This window comes from Schistocerca americana, chromosome 2 (assembly GCF_021461395.2).
Source record: "Schistocerca americana isolate TAMUIC-IGC-003095 chromosome 2, iqSchAmer2.1, whole genome shotgun sequence".
In the NCBI taxonomy this organism is placed as follows: domain Eukaryota; kingdom Metazoa; phylum Arthropoda; class Insecta; order Orthoptera; family Acrididae; genus Schistocerca; species Schistocerca americana.
In genome coordinates, this window is record NC_060120.1 from 304246257 (window position 1) to 304259904 (window position 13648).

General features: G+C 39.2%; 1 protein-coding gene across 1 annotated transcript in view; it reads right to left on the reverse strand.

Moving 5' to 3' along the window:
* The window catches only part of LOC124593977 (zinc finger protein hangover-like), an 86444-nt gene that overhangs the window by 971 nt on the left and 71825 nt on the right, over positions 1-13648 (reverse strand). Inside the window, exons 4-6 of the mRNA XM_047132325.1 lie at positions 4746-4974; positions 3629-3781; positions 1313-1447 (exon numbers count right to left, since the gene is read on the reverse strand). Coding sequence (XP_046988281.1) covers positions 1313-1447; positions 3629-3781; positions 4746-4974 — 517 coding nt within the window. The remainder of the gene's footprint in view (positions 1-1312; positions 1448-3628; positions 3782-4745; positions 4975-13648) is intronic.

The window sequence follows — 13648 nt, forward strand, 5'->3', positions numbered from 1 at the left end:
GTTGCCCACACTGTGATGCCAGGGGTACCACAACTGTGCCTCTCCAAAACGTTGTAATAATGGAACCTCTCCCCAGATCACCAACAAACTCACTGAAAAGGGTCATCAGTGATTAAGCAGAACCACAATTCAGCACTGAACACAATACGACACTGATCTCAGCAGTTATTGCTTCCTGGTCATGGCACCACTCTTAACACAGAAGTTGGTGGTGAGCACAGGTATCTCCTGAAGGAGGAATGGCAAGTGTTAGAAATAAAAATTGTGGAGCAGGCGCAAGTCACATACAACTTTCCCCGACATGTGCCACTAAAGAAAAGTGAGCATCTTCAGAAATTTAATAACCAAGGGCCACAATTTTAATAGCAGCTTGTTGTATTGTGGAGTTATCAGCCTACACAAGGGACAGTAATTCCAAAGACCAACTGCTGCTAATCTCCGAGCTATGGTGCAGGATTAGATAGAATAGAATGTTGCGGAGAGTCCATTATTTGTTCTCAGGTGGCAGATTCAGATGTCAAGGGTTACAATGTGCTTGGTGCACAATACAGTGATCCTCCCTTGTAGTGGTCAGATGTAGTTGACTGGAACCTTGACAGGAATATGTTTGTCCTTGTGTTCCTATGCAGTCCAACATCGGGCCACTGTCACATCCGAATGCCCTCCAAATTTGTATGTTGCATGAACCGACCTGCTAGGCAAATGGAGACCAACAATAAGGCCCCTTTTAAACTCTATCAAGTGTTGATAATGCTGTGTCACACAAGTGTGTTACATCTCAATGTCCTTAAAATTGATCACTCAACATCTGATGCTGTTCATACACCTCAACCCTACCAGGCCTGGTAACAATATTAAACACAAAAAGCACTAAGGTACTCTTATGGCCATTCTAACTGTCACTGACACTACCTGTCACTAATCATTTACATACCTGCTAATGGTGTGTATGTGTACAAAGATACAATGACATTCAAACATGTCTTCTGGGTGCTTCACTATTTTTGTCAGGTAGTCTACGTTACTTTCACGGAGTCTTTTCCTGTTGATTGTTTACTTACACATGTATAAAAAGTTAAAATGGTAATAATAAAGATAATGCAAATATCCTCAATTTACTTAGGTTTTTTAAATGAGTGGTTAATTATTTGGATGCAAGATGATTGGCTAGGGAGCTGATGTTGAAATCAGTGTAAGAGACAGGGGATGAAAAGTGAAAAACATATTTCAAACTCATCAGCCATACTTATTTGTGTTCAGTTTTCCCATGCAATCATACCAGGTGCATTGCTCACAATTTAGACCATCATACCTGTTTTGGTTGAAGTACCCTGATTGAATGCAGAGTTGCTGCGCCACCATTCATTATCCTCAAATTTAATTTTCCGGACATTTCTGTTGTTGTGGCAACAGCACTACGAATGTCTTTCTTGGCTCCTCTCCCAAACTGTAAATAAATATATTAAGATTAGCTGCATATTCTTATTTGTTCCAATAAAAAAAGTTAGAAATGAGAAGTGAAAGTTTTCCAATGAAATTTCTTGCCTTATGAACAACAAATAGCTATTATCAATCTTTTCTTATTTTAAGTACCATCATTATCCGTTTTCTCATTATGTAATGTGGTCTTCAGGATTTAGATATAAGCTTAGTTCTTCAGTGTCCACCACAATGCGTTTAGAAGGCTGTTACTCACACCAAATGTCTAGAGGTAAACTTTAAGGCTATGAAACTATGACATATTCCCATTTCTGAATTTTTAAATTATGTTTCATTCTTTGTGTCTTAGATTACACCTTGTAAAAGTCTGGCCACCTCATTCCTTATACATCTTACCATCTATATTCTGACTCATAACTACTTTTCATTCAAAGGAGGAATATAAAAACAAATCTGTAGCACAGGCACGCGAACCCGCATGGCACCCTCCAATGCCAAGCATTCTGTAGTCCATCTAGAGTAAACCTTCCTACCTTTCCAAAACTATCAAACCCTATTCTGGTTCACGTTCATTGATGATATCTTCATTATATCTCAGGGCCTAGACACTCTATCCACATTCCTTCACAACCTCAACACATTCTCTCCTATCCATTTTAACTGTTCTCTCCTATCCAATGTGCCACCATCCTGGGCATTAACCTCTCTGATGGTTCCATCCACACCTCTGTCCACACTAAACCAACTGACCACCAACGGTACCTGCATTTTGACAGCTGCCACCCCTTCCACACCAAAAAATCCCTACCATACAGCATAGTCACCCATTAAGAATGTACGCTGAGTGTTAAGAATCCCTTGGCCAGTATGCTGAAGATCTCACAGAAGCCTTTACAGACAAGCATAGTCCCCAAACCTAGTCTACAAACAAATTTCCCATGCCATGTCCTCATACACCCCAATCCTTGCACCACCACAAGAATCCACTGCAGAGGGTGCCTCCCTCATCGCCCATTATCATCCTGGACTGGCGCAACTGAACCACATCCTTCATTAGGGCTCTGATTATCTCTCATCATGCCCTGGAATGGTGGACATCTTACCCAAGATCCTTCCCACTCTTCCTAAAGTGGTGTTCTGTTGCACAGCCAACCTACACAACTTCCTAGTCCATTTCTATGCCACTCTCATTCAAAACCATTTGCCACAAGGATCATGTCCTGGTGGCAGACCATGCACTAAGACCTGCTCAATCCACTCAACCAGCACCACCTACTCCAGGCCTGTCACAGACTTACCCTACCCCATCAGAGGCAGGACTACCTGTGAAAACAATCATGTAATACACCAACTCTCCTGCAAACAGTGCGTAGCTATTTTTGTTGGCATGACTACCACCCGCCAGTCCACCAGGATGAATAGCCACAGCCAAACTATTGCTAAGAACAAAGTTGACTGCCCATTGGCATGACATGCAGCTGAGCACAAAATGCTCAATTTCAATAGCTACTTCACAATCTAGGCCATCTGGATCCATCTCACCATGATCAGCTTCTCTGAACTACACAGAAGGAAGCTATCCTTACAACACATCCTCTCTCCTGTAAACATCCTAGCCTCAGTCTCTGGTAACCACTGTCCTCACACCCTCCACCTAACAATTTCTCCTTCATCCATTCTGTCACTTCTCCAAATTCACATCATCTTCAGCAGGTGCTGCTCCCCACCAGCTACAACAACTGTGCATCGCATACGTAGCCCATGTACCTGCCACCCCTCCGACCTCTCTATCCACTACCCACCCGATCTGACACTATCTCCACCACAACCTAGTCCATCTGCTGAAATGCATCACTGGCAATGTTCATCCAGCTGGCACCATGCGTGTGTGTATTTTACTCTAGCTCACAAAAGGATTACTCTGAAAGATAGCAACTTTACTTGTGTGTGCCTAACATTCGCTCAATGCTTCTGCTTGTTGGTGATTGATCTACTTTAATCCAAAAGTATTTATGTTTGGATCATTTGTAGACAAAAACCTTGACAGAAATGTACCAATTGGCATGTATTGTAGCAATGCCTTCTCAGGGAACATTTTGTTGTTGTTATTCTGTTGTAAATGTCCATGCAATTTGTCATAATATTGTACAGTGATGTTAGTTGAACATACTTTTACATTCTTACTTACTTCTCGTTCAACTTTAAGCATCAGAGGTCCCAGACTGAATCGTGATTTTATGGTTGTGTGAGAGCTCATCATGTTGACTGTTACATCTCCATCACGTTTTATGGAAGCAAGGCCATAGAGAGTTGCACGTGTTGGAGGTCTGTTGGATTTAGTCTGTGAAAGAAAGAGTTCAAGTTTGATAAACTTATTATAACAGACAGGGCATAGTGCTATAATTTCAAAGTAAAATGTGCTTGTAATGAAATTTCTTCTGACCAAACTTCATTGTAAATTACTGATATTTTATGAGAACTCAGACAAAGAAGTGAAAGATAACAATGGACATATTAATAGAATCTGGACCTGATGGATAATTCCATTCAATGCAGTTTTGACATTTGTTGCAAATGTATCTGTTGCAATGCTGACTATGTACTAAGAATACATTGATCCTCCTAGAAACAGAGTATGATTGCAGTTCTTGTCATGCAATGCTTTTCTAGCCAGACATATGTCAACCAAATTTTCTATAAAAGCAGTTAACACATTTTTCATGTCATCCTGTGAAAACAGGCTCACAATGCTACTGCTCTTCTCACGTAACACGTAATACCTGTTTTGATACCTTCCACAGCTCCACAATATCTCAGTCAGTGATAAAACCTATTTCATCAAAAGAGATAATGTATATCAGCTGGTGTGCTAACATACTAATTTTTTCATGTTAGCATGAAAACTACTGAACTGCCAGTGAGAATTAAGTCACAAATGAGGTTGCTTGTACTGTGCTTGGTTCATCACATGGATGATTTAGAGGCTTCATCCCAATGCCAGTATCTCATAACATTATGACAGAAATTTACTTGAACATACATGCTTAGTACCCACAACCCATCTGGCTTCAGTTTATGCATAGTTCTTACAATTACACCTCTGTACCTTTTCACTAGCAAATTTCTGCAGTTATTTTTTTCCTTCCACTTTTTTGTGCTTCTGAGCATAAATAAGTGTTGAACAAGAGCTCTCATTACATAATAAATGAGGAATGTAAAAACAACAGTATATATTTTTGTATATCTTTGGTAAATTCAAGATTGGGGTACATATATTATGACTGTTACTGCAAAAAGCATAGTACCTTATTGTTAGTCTTATTTCCTGCCTTCTGTGCTGTCTGTGGTTGCTTTTTCTTCTGAGGTGGTCTTGCTCGGCTGCTTAATGTTGGTCTCACAGTGCTTGCTAGTACATTGGTCTGTAACCTTGTTGATTCTACAGTCGCTGTGATAGTTTGTTGGTAGTCCTTCAGCTGTTCTGACACAGCAACCATTGATGTTTTCAGTGATTCATCAGGTACTGTTGCATTGTTGCTGAGGATTCATTTATTAAGAAAAAAGAAACTTAGTTTATACTCTCACATAGAAATAATTTTTCTCTAGAACTAGTTTTGACTGGCGTTCTGTTAGTAAATATATACACATAAAATATGGGACAAGTGCAATTGAAAACAAAATGTACATTCAATTTTTATCTGATCCTAGCTACAGACATTCACATTTTACACCACATGAACATTGCTGAACAATATGCCTCAGATACTAAATTAGGTTGTGCATTGGATAAGACACTGGGTATGTATTAAGAAAAAATGGGATTTTCAAATCAGCATTCATATATCTTAAATTAGGTTTTAAATAAATGTTCACATAATCACATCATGTGAACACTACCATGCATAACAAGATTAAATCTGTGTGACTGTGGAGTACAGCTGATGGCAACACAGCTGTAACCAATCAGTGAACATAATACAACTTTTTACTGTTATAATGTTTTGCAACATTGGTAATGCATAATTTTTAATGTATGATCATTGGTTTATTTCAGTATTTGGGAATCCATATTTTTATGTCTTAATTATTTATTTCCTGTTATTATGAAAGACTATCCAGAACTACAATTGATTATACAAACTTAACTAAACACAGTAATTAGTATTGTAAGCTATTCCACATATAATGTATCATCTGTGTTGAAAAATCAATATCAATGAGACTCTGTGATCTGTCAGTATAAATCTATGCATCTTCGAGTAGTAGTAGTAGAGAGTTGGATGTGAGCTACAATGGAGAGAAGTTTCATGATGTGTGAAAATGTTCTTTCGTGGTTATTCAAATGTGGTGAATACATACTAATTTAACCTTATATGGTGTTTTATTTTAAATAAGTTACATTTAATACCTGGTTACATTGATTTAAGTACAAGACAGAAATCCTTTGTTGATGACTTAATGAATGAAAGAATTATGCCGCAATACTCGGACCAATAGGAAGATTAACATATTGTTCTTAATCACTTCCAAGACCCAAGATCCCTTTTTCTGAAATCATATCCCATTTACTTTCAGTGCAATGAACAACAACAACAACACCTACAGAAACAAAGAGAAAGATGAGTCTGTTTTCAGTGATTGACTTTTAGTGATGAGCAGAGTTCACAAATTAGTTCTCAGACCCATGTCTTATAATAGATCTTAATCACTTCTGTGTCTGGTAATCACTAATGTAATTGTAACTGTGCTACTATAACATCAGTTATTTAACAATATGTCAATTACATGCGGGACGAGGTATCATTACACATGGTTCCAACAAAAAGACTATAGCTGATTCTCTGGCCTTTTATTGTCCAATATGAAATTGTAATTTGTCTCTAATGGCCTCAATTTCAGTAAGATATTTAGCTACAGGACAGAGAGCAATGCTCACTAAAATTAAAAAAATTAAATGTTGTTTGGCGTTATTGACAGGGTGGTTTCAGCCACCTGGTTGGAAAGCGTGTCCTTCTACCTGCACATTAGCCCTTTGCTTGTGGGTATGTGAGAGATGTGTCATATATGTATTTGTGGAATGTAGATGAGCATAATGGATGCACATGTAGTGTAGTGTATAGTGTAGTTTTGTATGATGATGATAGAAAATGGGTGAAACCTGGTGCCCGCACATAGCCTATTCCTCAAGGCTGACAAGCTTAATATCCCCACCTGATGGATTGACCACCTCTTAACATCACTTGCCCTCACTTCATGAGGCACTGTGGAGAGGTTTATAATTTAATCCAGGACAGTGATGCAAGGACTGGTGATCAGGAATCTTATGCTACCACCTCTTCGTCCCTTGGTGGCCAAATACTGGCTGCAAAAATTTCGTCCACCTCTGGGATTCAGACCGGCTTATCTCTGGGTCAACACTGCTGCACAGACATATGTTAGCAGTCTTGGTTATGGAGGTGGGTCAATGTTTGGTGTATAAAGGGATGTAGACAACTGTTGCTTTAAGATACATATCAATGGGGTCATGCAGATATTAAGCCACCAACGGGAGCTATCGGCTATGTAATATAACTAAAGAAACAGAATTATTTTTGTGTAAACACAATTAGTTCATAGCAGTTCATAAAGGACAACTACTAATGTGGTTTCTGACAGGTTCTTCACTTTGATTGTGTATAAATTGACTTGTCCCATGCCCTGAGTATCTATGATATTGAATCAGTGGAATACGATGAATAAATGAGTTGCTACTGTAATGAACTGTGAATCTGACACCACCAGTTAACAAAAACATTACACACTTTTATGAAAATAATCCATTGTGGCAAGAGGTACATTAGAAGAATTGCTTAGCAATGAAATGAAAGGCAAAGGAAATATGCAGGGTGGACAGAAATGGTATAGAAGTTTTGTAAGGGTGTTGCAGGGGAGGTTGTGCAGAGAAATAATGGTTAAGAAAAAAGTTTGATATGATGCATCATTTCTGAGTTATTTATCATTGAAGTTAGCCATCAGGTTGTTGTGTGCACAAATTCAAGCACTTGCACATGCTAAAATGCAGTAATGCACAGACATCTGTGGGTCTGTGTGTTACAAGTAGTTCAAATGCTCATTAAAAGTTAAAATGTGCCTTTCTTGGAAGTGATAAATATGAGCTAGGTGAGCAAAAGTTACATTTGTTTGGTTTGAGGAAACTAAATGAAGGATAAGTCTGGTGACTGTCTCTGGCAGGCTTCTCAAATTTGCATATTTGCTGACTTGGTTGGCTAATTTCTATGATAAATATCTCGGAAGTGGTGCAGTGTATTGATTTTTTTTCTTAACAATTATTTGTCAGCACAACCTCCCCTACAAAAAAAAAAGGACTAGTAACAAGTGAAACAAAATAGATTTTTACAGGAACAAAGTAACAACTGTTACTAACACAGTAGATTCAAAATCAAAGGAAAAAGAAGTGTGTACACTAGAAAGATACTGGGAAAGAACTAAAAAAGGGATGCAGTTGTGCTTAACTTTGAAGGGAGGTTTGAGTATCAAAGTGCTTAATTGGGTATTGTTCTTGTTGGAAATGGTGTGCTCTAGCTTTTCTCTGAGCTTTGGCCATACTTACACAGTCAGTTATAGTTCATCAGGAACTCCAAATCATGGTGTATATTGGCAATTTTCACATATTCAGATCATTACTAGAGGAGAAACCCTAGAGAGAAGAAGCCCTAGGACTAACTGATGATTCAGCCCCTGGCCTGTAGGCTGACTATTACCCCCACAAACAAGGAACTATGGGAACAAAATGTGGTTCACTTAAGCCACCTATGAGGTGTGTCGTTCTCCTTACCAAGATCATGTGTGGAATATCAAATTGATCATATTGCTTATTTACTATATTACGAATTGCAAATATGTGAACGGATAGACAAAGAGAGCATAATCGTACAACAATACAAATATTAACCATTCAGTTGTCTCATTACCACCATTGGACTACAGTAACAAATGAGGAATGTAATTGTAATCAGAGCAAAAAGTTTCACTGTGGATTAAACAGATTGGCTTTTGGCATATTTTGCAACTATTTTTTTCTGTTTTTCCTTTACAGTGTGGATATTGCAACTTTTCCTGTTGACCCCAATTCCATTTTCTGCATTTCTGCTCTTGTCTTCTGCATCTTCTTCTCATATTGGTTGGTACTGTTTCAACCTCTGCTGACAATCTGCATGCAAACCTGAGGTGTCCAAATGTATAAAAATCAAATGAGACAAAAGTAATGCAGGAGGTAGTTGTTTTAGGAATCCTTTTCTTCTGATAAAATTTTCATTGTTACCAGAATGAATCACTTGTGTATTGATTCCACTCATATTTATCATATCAAGCATGGGTCAACTGTGCATATTTCTTGTAATATTGTACATGCTATTTGTACACATTCTATAATGGACAAAAGTCATCTCCTATGGGGCAATTCCAGCATCCAAAGGGCATTTTTGCTGCACCTATAGTCCCAAGCTACTTCTGAATAATACTGCAGGTGATAAAACTTACTCTCTGTGATAGTGGAAGTTAATTCCATTTTATCTTTGCACCTTTCAATACAGTAATGATAATTTTCTTTTCAAATACTTGTTTCTCATCTTCATCTGTTTCTGAATTTTATTGTTAAACTTGAGCTTTTTCAATACAATCTGAGACTACATCATCTTCAGGTTCATTATTGTCCTCTTCAAACAACATCTTTTAAATTACTTCAACACATTTTGGGTCAAGGAGATTATATATTTGCTGTAGCTTGCCATGATCAAGTATGCCCATCTACAATAACAAAATTCCTGTAATGTAATGTTGTCAGATATAGAGTATAAATTTGATACTCAATATTCAGACAGCTGATTAAGTGATCAAAACAAAAAGGAATTTTGTACTACTTATGAAGTTAAATTATTAACCAAATAACTGTACTGTTGAAAGTAAATGAGAATTGACTCAACATACTAAATTGAACAATCAGCAGATATCTCTACAACAGAGCAGTCACTCCAGCACTCAGCACACAACAATGAAAATGGTTCTGAGAAGGGACACTAATAGTAAGGAGGTAACATTTCTGTAGACTCTTGACAAATTATTCACAGAAAACTTTAGTGTATCAATTTGATTAGCCTCATACCACAGCATGTTTAACAGTAAATGTGTAAAGCTTATTTGTTTTATCTATTCAGAATGACTACATCAAAAAGTCTAAAGCAGGCTAGCTAAACAAATCGTTAGTAACATGCCATATCCATTATGCTTTCTGTATTTTATAACCATACTTGTCACATATAATCTGCAGGGAAAAGCACATTTGAAATATTAGCTTCTCAGGAAGAAATAATATAAATTAAGTGAGAAAATTCTAAGTGGTGGGCGGTTAGGAAGAATCACTTAAAAGCGCAGAGCAGAAGACGTAACAGGGTGAAGAAAAGAATTTAAGTGAACAGAACACTAACATATAAGGTTCAGTATCCACAGTACTAAGAATAATCTGAAGAATGATATGCACCACAGGCCATTAACATTTCAGCACCAGAAAGGGCAACAAATAATAAAAATTTAGTTCCTATGCATATACAGTATAGTAAGTAGAATACATGATTAAACTGGTAGGTGATTTGAGGGTATAAATGGTGCAAAATTTAGTATGCAGAGCTGTCACCTGTGGCAGCAACTATGGGTCTAGCTTGGTGGTGCATCAAGTTGAACTGACCTTTGGTGATAAATGTAGGTATGTCATTTGATGCTGCTTCAACCTTATGCCAAAACATTGTTCATAGTGGCTGGCAAGTGATGGCTTGCCAGTCTCACAGCCACATATGACATCTACATCTGCATCTACATGATTACACTGCAATTTACATTTAAGTGCTTGGCAGAGGGTTCATCAAACCACAATCATACTATCTCCCTACCATTCCACTCCCGAACAGCGCGCGGGAAAAACGAACACCTAAACCTTTCTGTTCGAGCTCTGATATCTCTTATTTTATTTTGATGATTATTCCTACCTATTTAGATTGGGCTCATCAAAATATTTTCGCATTCGGAAGAGAAAGTTGGTGACTGAAATTTCGTAAATAGATCTCGCCGCGACGAAAAACGTCTTTGCTTTAATGACTTCCATCCCAACTCACGATCATATCTGCCACACTCTCTCCCCTATTACATGATAATACAAAATGAGCTGCCCTTTTTTGCACCCTTTCGATGTCCTCCGTCAATCCCACCTGGTAAGGATCCCACACCACGCAGCAATATTCTAACAGAGGACGAACGAGTGTAGTGTAAGCTGTCTCTTTAGTGGACTTGTTGCATCTTCTAAGTGTTCTGCCAATGAAACGCAACCTTTGGCTTGCCTTCCCCACAATATTATCTATGTGGTCTTTCCAACTGAAGTTGTTCGTAATTTTAACACCCAGGTACTTAGTTGAATTGACAGCCTTGAGAATTGTACTATTTATCGAGTAATCGAATTCCAACAGATTTCTTTTGGAACTTATGTGGATCACCTCACACTTTTCGTTATTTAGCGACAACTGCCACCTGCCCCACCATACAGCAATCTTTTCTAAATTGCTTTGCAACTGATACTGGCCTTCGGATGACCTTACTAGACAGTAAATTACAGCATCATCTGCGCACAACCTAAGAGAACTGCTCAGATTGTCACCCAGGTCATTTATATAGATCAGGAACACCAGAGTCCCAGGACGCTTCCCTGGGGAACACCTGATGTCACTTCAGTTTTACTCGATGATTTGCCATCTATTACTATGAACTGCAACTTTCCTGACAGGAAATCACGAATCCAGTCGCACAACTGAGACGATACCCCATAGGCCCGCAGCTTGATTAGAAGTAGCTTGTGAGGAATGGTGTCAAAAGCTTTCTGGAAATCTAGAAATACGGAATCAAGTTGAGATCCCCTGTTGATAGCGGCCATTACTTCGTGCGAATAAAGAGCTAGCTGCATTGCACAGGAACAATGTTTTCTAAAACCATGCTGATTACATATCAATAGATCGTTCCCTTCGAGGTGATTCATAATGTTTGAATACAGTATATGCTCCAAAACCCTACTGCAAACCGACGTGAATGATATAGGTCTGTAGTTCGATGGATTACTCCTACTACCTTTCTTAAACACTGGTGCGACCTGTGCAATTTTCCAATCTGTAGGTACAGATCTATCAGTGAGAGAGCGGTTGTATATGATTGCTAAGTAGGGAGATATTGTATCAGCGTAATCTGAAAGGAACCTAATCGGTATACAATCTGGACCTGAAGACTTGCCCGTATCAAGCGATTTGAGTTGCTCTGCGACCCCTAAGGTATCTACTTCTAAGAAACTCATGCTAGCAGCTGTTCGTGTTTCAAATTCTGGAATATTCCATTTGTCTTCCCTGGTGAAGGAATTTCGGAAAACTGCGTTCAATAACTCCACTTTAGCGGCACAGTCGTCGGTAACAGTACCATCGGCACTGCGCAGCGAAGGTATTGACTGCATCTTGCCGCTTGTGTACTTTACATATGATCAGAATTTCTTCAGATTTTCTACCAAATTTCGAGACAATGTTTCGTTGTGGAACCTATTAAAGGCATCTTGCATTGAAGTCCATGCCAAATTTTGCGGGTCTATAAATTTTAGCCAATCTTCGGGATTTTGCGTTCTTCTGAACTTCGCATGCTTTTTCTGTTGCCTCTGCAACAGCGTTCGGACCTGTTTTGTGTACCATGGGGGATCAGTTCCATCTCTTACCAATTTATGAGGTATGAATCTCTCAATTGCTGTTGCTACTATATCTTTGAATTTGAGCCACATCTCATCTACATTTGCATAGTCAGTTCGGAAGGAATGGAGATTGTCTCTTAGGAAGGCTTCTAGTGACACTTTATCTGCTTTTTTAAATAAAAATATTTTGCGTTTGTTTCTGGTGGATTTGGAAGAAATGGTATTGAGCCTAGCTACAATGACCTTGTGATCACTAATCGCTGTATCAGTCATGATGCCCTCTATTAGCTCTGGATTGTTTGTGGCTAAGAGGTCAAGTGTGTTTTCACAACCATTTACAATTCGCATGGGTTCGTGGACTAACTGCTCGAAATAATTTTCGGAGAAAGCATTTAGGACAATCTTGGAAGATGTTTTCTGCCTACCACCGGTTTTGAACAAGTATTTTTGCCAACATATTGAGGGAAGGTTGAAGTCCCCACCAACTATAACCGTATGACTGGCGTATTTATTTGTTACAAGACTCAAATTTTCTCTGAACCGTTGAGCAACTATATCATCGGAGTCTGGGGGTCGGTAGAAGGAGCCAATTATTAATTTAGTTCGGCTGTTAAGTATAACCTCCACCCATACCAATTCGCATGGAGTATCTACTTCGACCTCACTACAAGATAAACCACTACTGAATGGCACAAACACTCCACCACCAATTCTGCCTAATCTAATCTATCTTTCCTGAACACCGTATGAGACTTCGTAAAAATTTCTGCAGAACTTATTTCAGGCTTTAGCCAGCTTTCTGTACCTATAATGATTTTAGCTTCTGTGCTTTCTATTAGCGCTTGAAGCTCAGGGACTTTCCCAGCACAACTAAAATTCCGACTGTTCCTTGATCCAAGCACGTCCTGTATTTGCCATGCACCCTTTGAGGTAGCAGCCCACCCTGTACTTTCCCGAGGCCTTCTAACCTAAAAAACCGCCCAGTCCACGCCACACAGCCTCCGCTACCCGTGTAGCTGCCAGCTGAGTGTGGTGAACTCCTGACCTATTCAGCGGAACCCAAACCCCACCACACTATGGTGCAAGTCAAGTAATCTGCAGCCAACACGGTCGCAAAACCATCTGAGCCTCTGATTCAGACCTTCCACCCGGCTCTGCACCAAAGGTCTGCAGTCGGTTCTGTCAACGATGCTGCAGATGGTGAGCTCTGCCTTCATCTCATAAGCAAGACCGGCAGCCTTCACCAAATCAGATAGCCGCTGGAATCCAGAGAGAATTTCCTCAGATCCAAAGTGACACACGTCATTAGTGCCAACATGTGCCACCACCTGCAGCTGGCTGCACCCTGTGCTCTTCATGGCATCCGGAAAGACCCTTTCCACATCAGGAATGACTCCACCCGGAATGCACACGGAGTGCACACTGGATTTCTTCCCCTCCTTAGCTGCC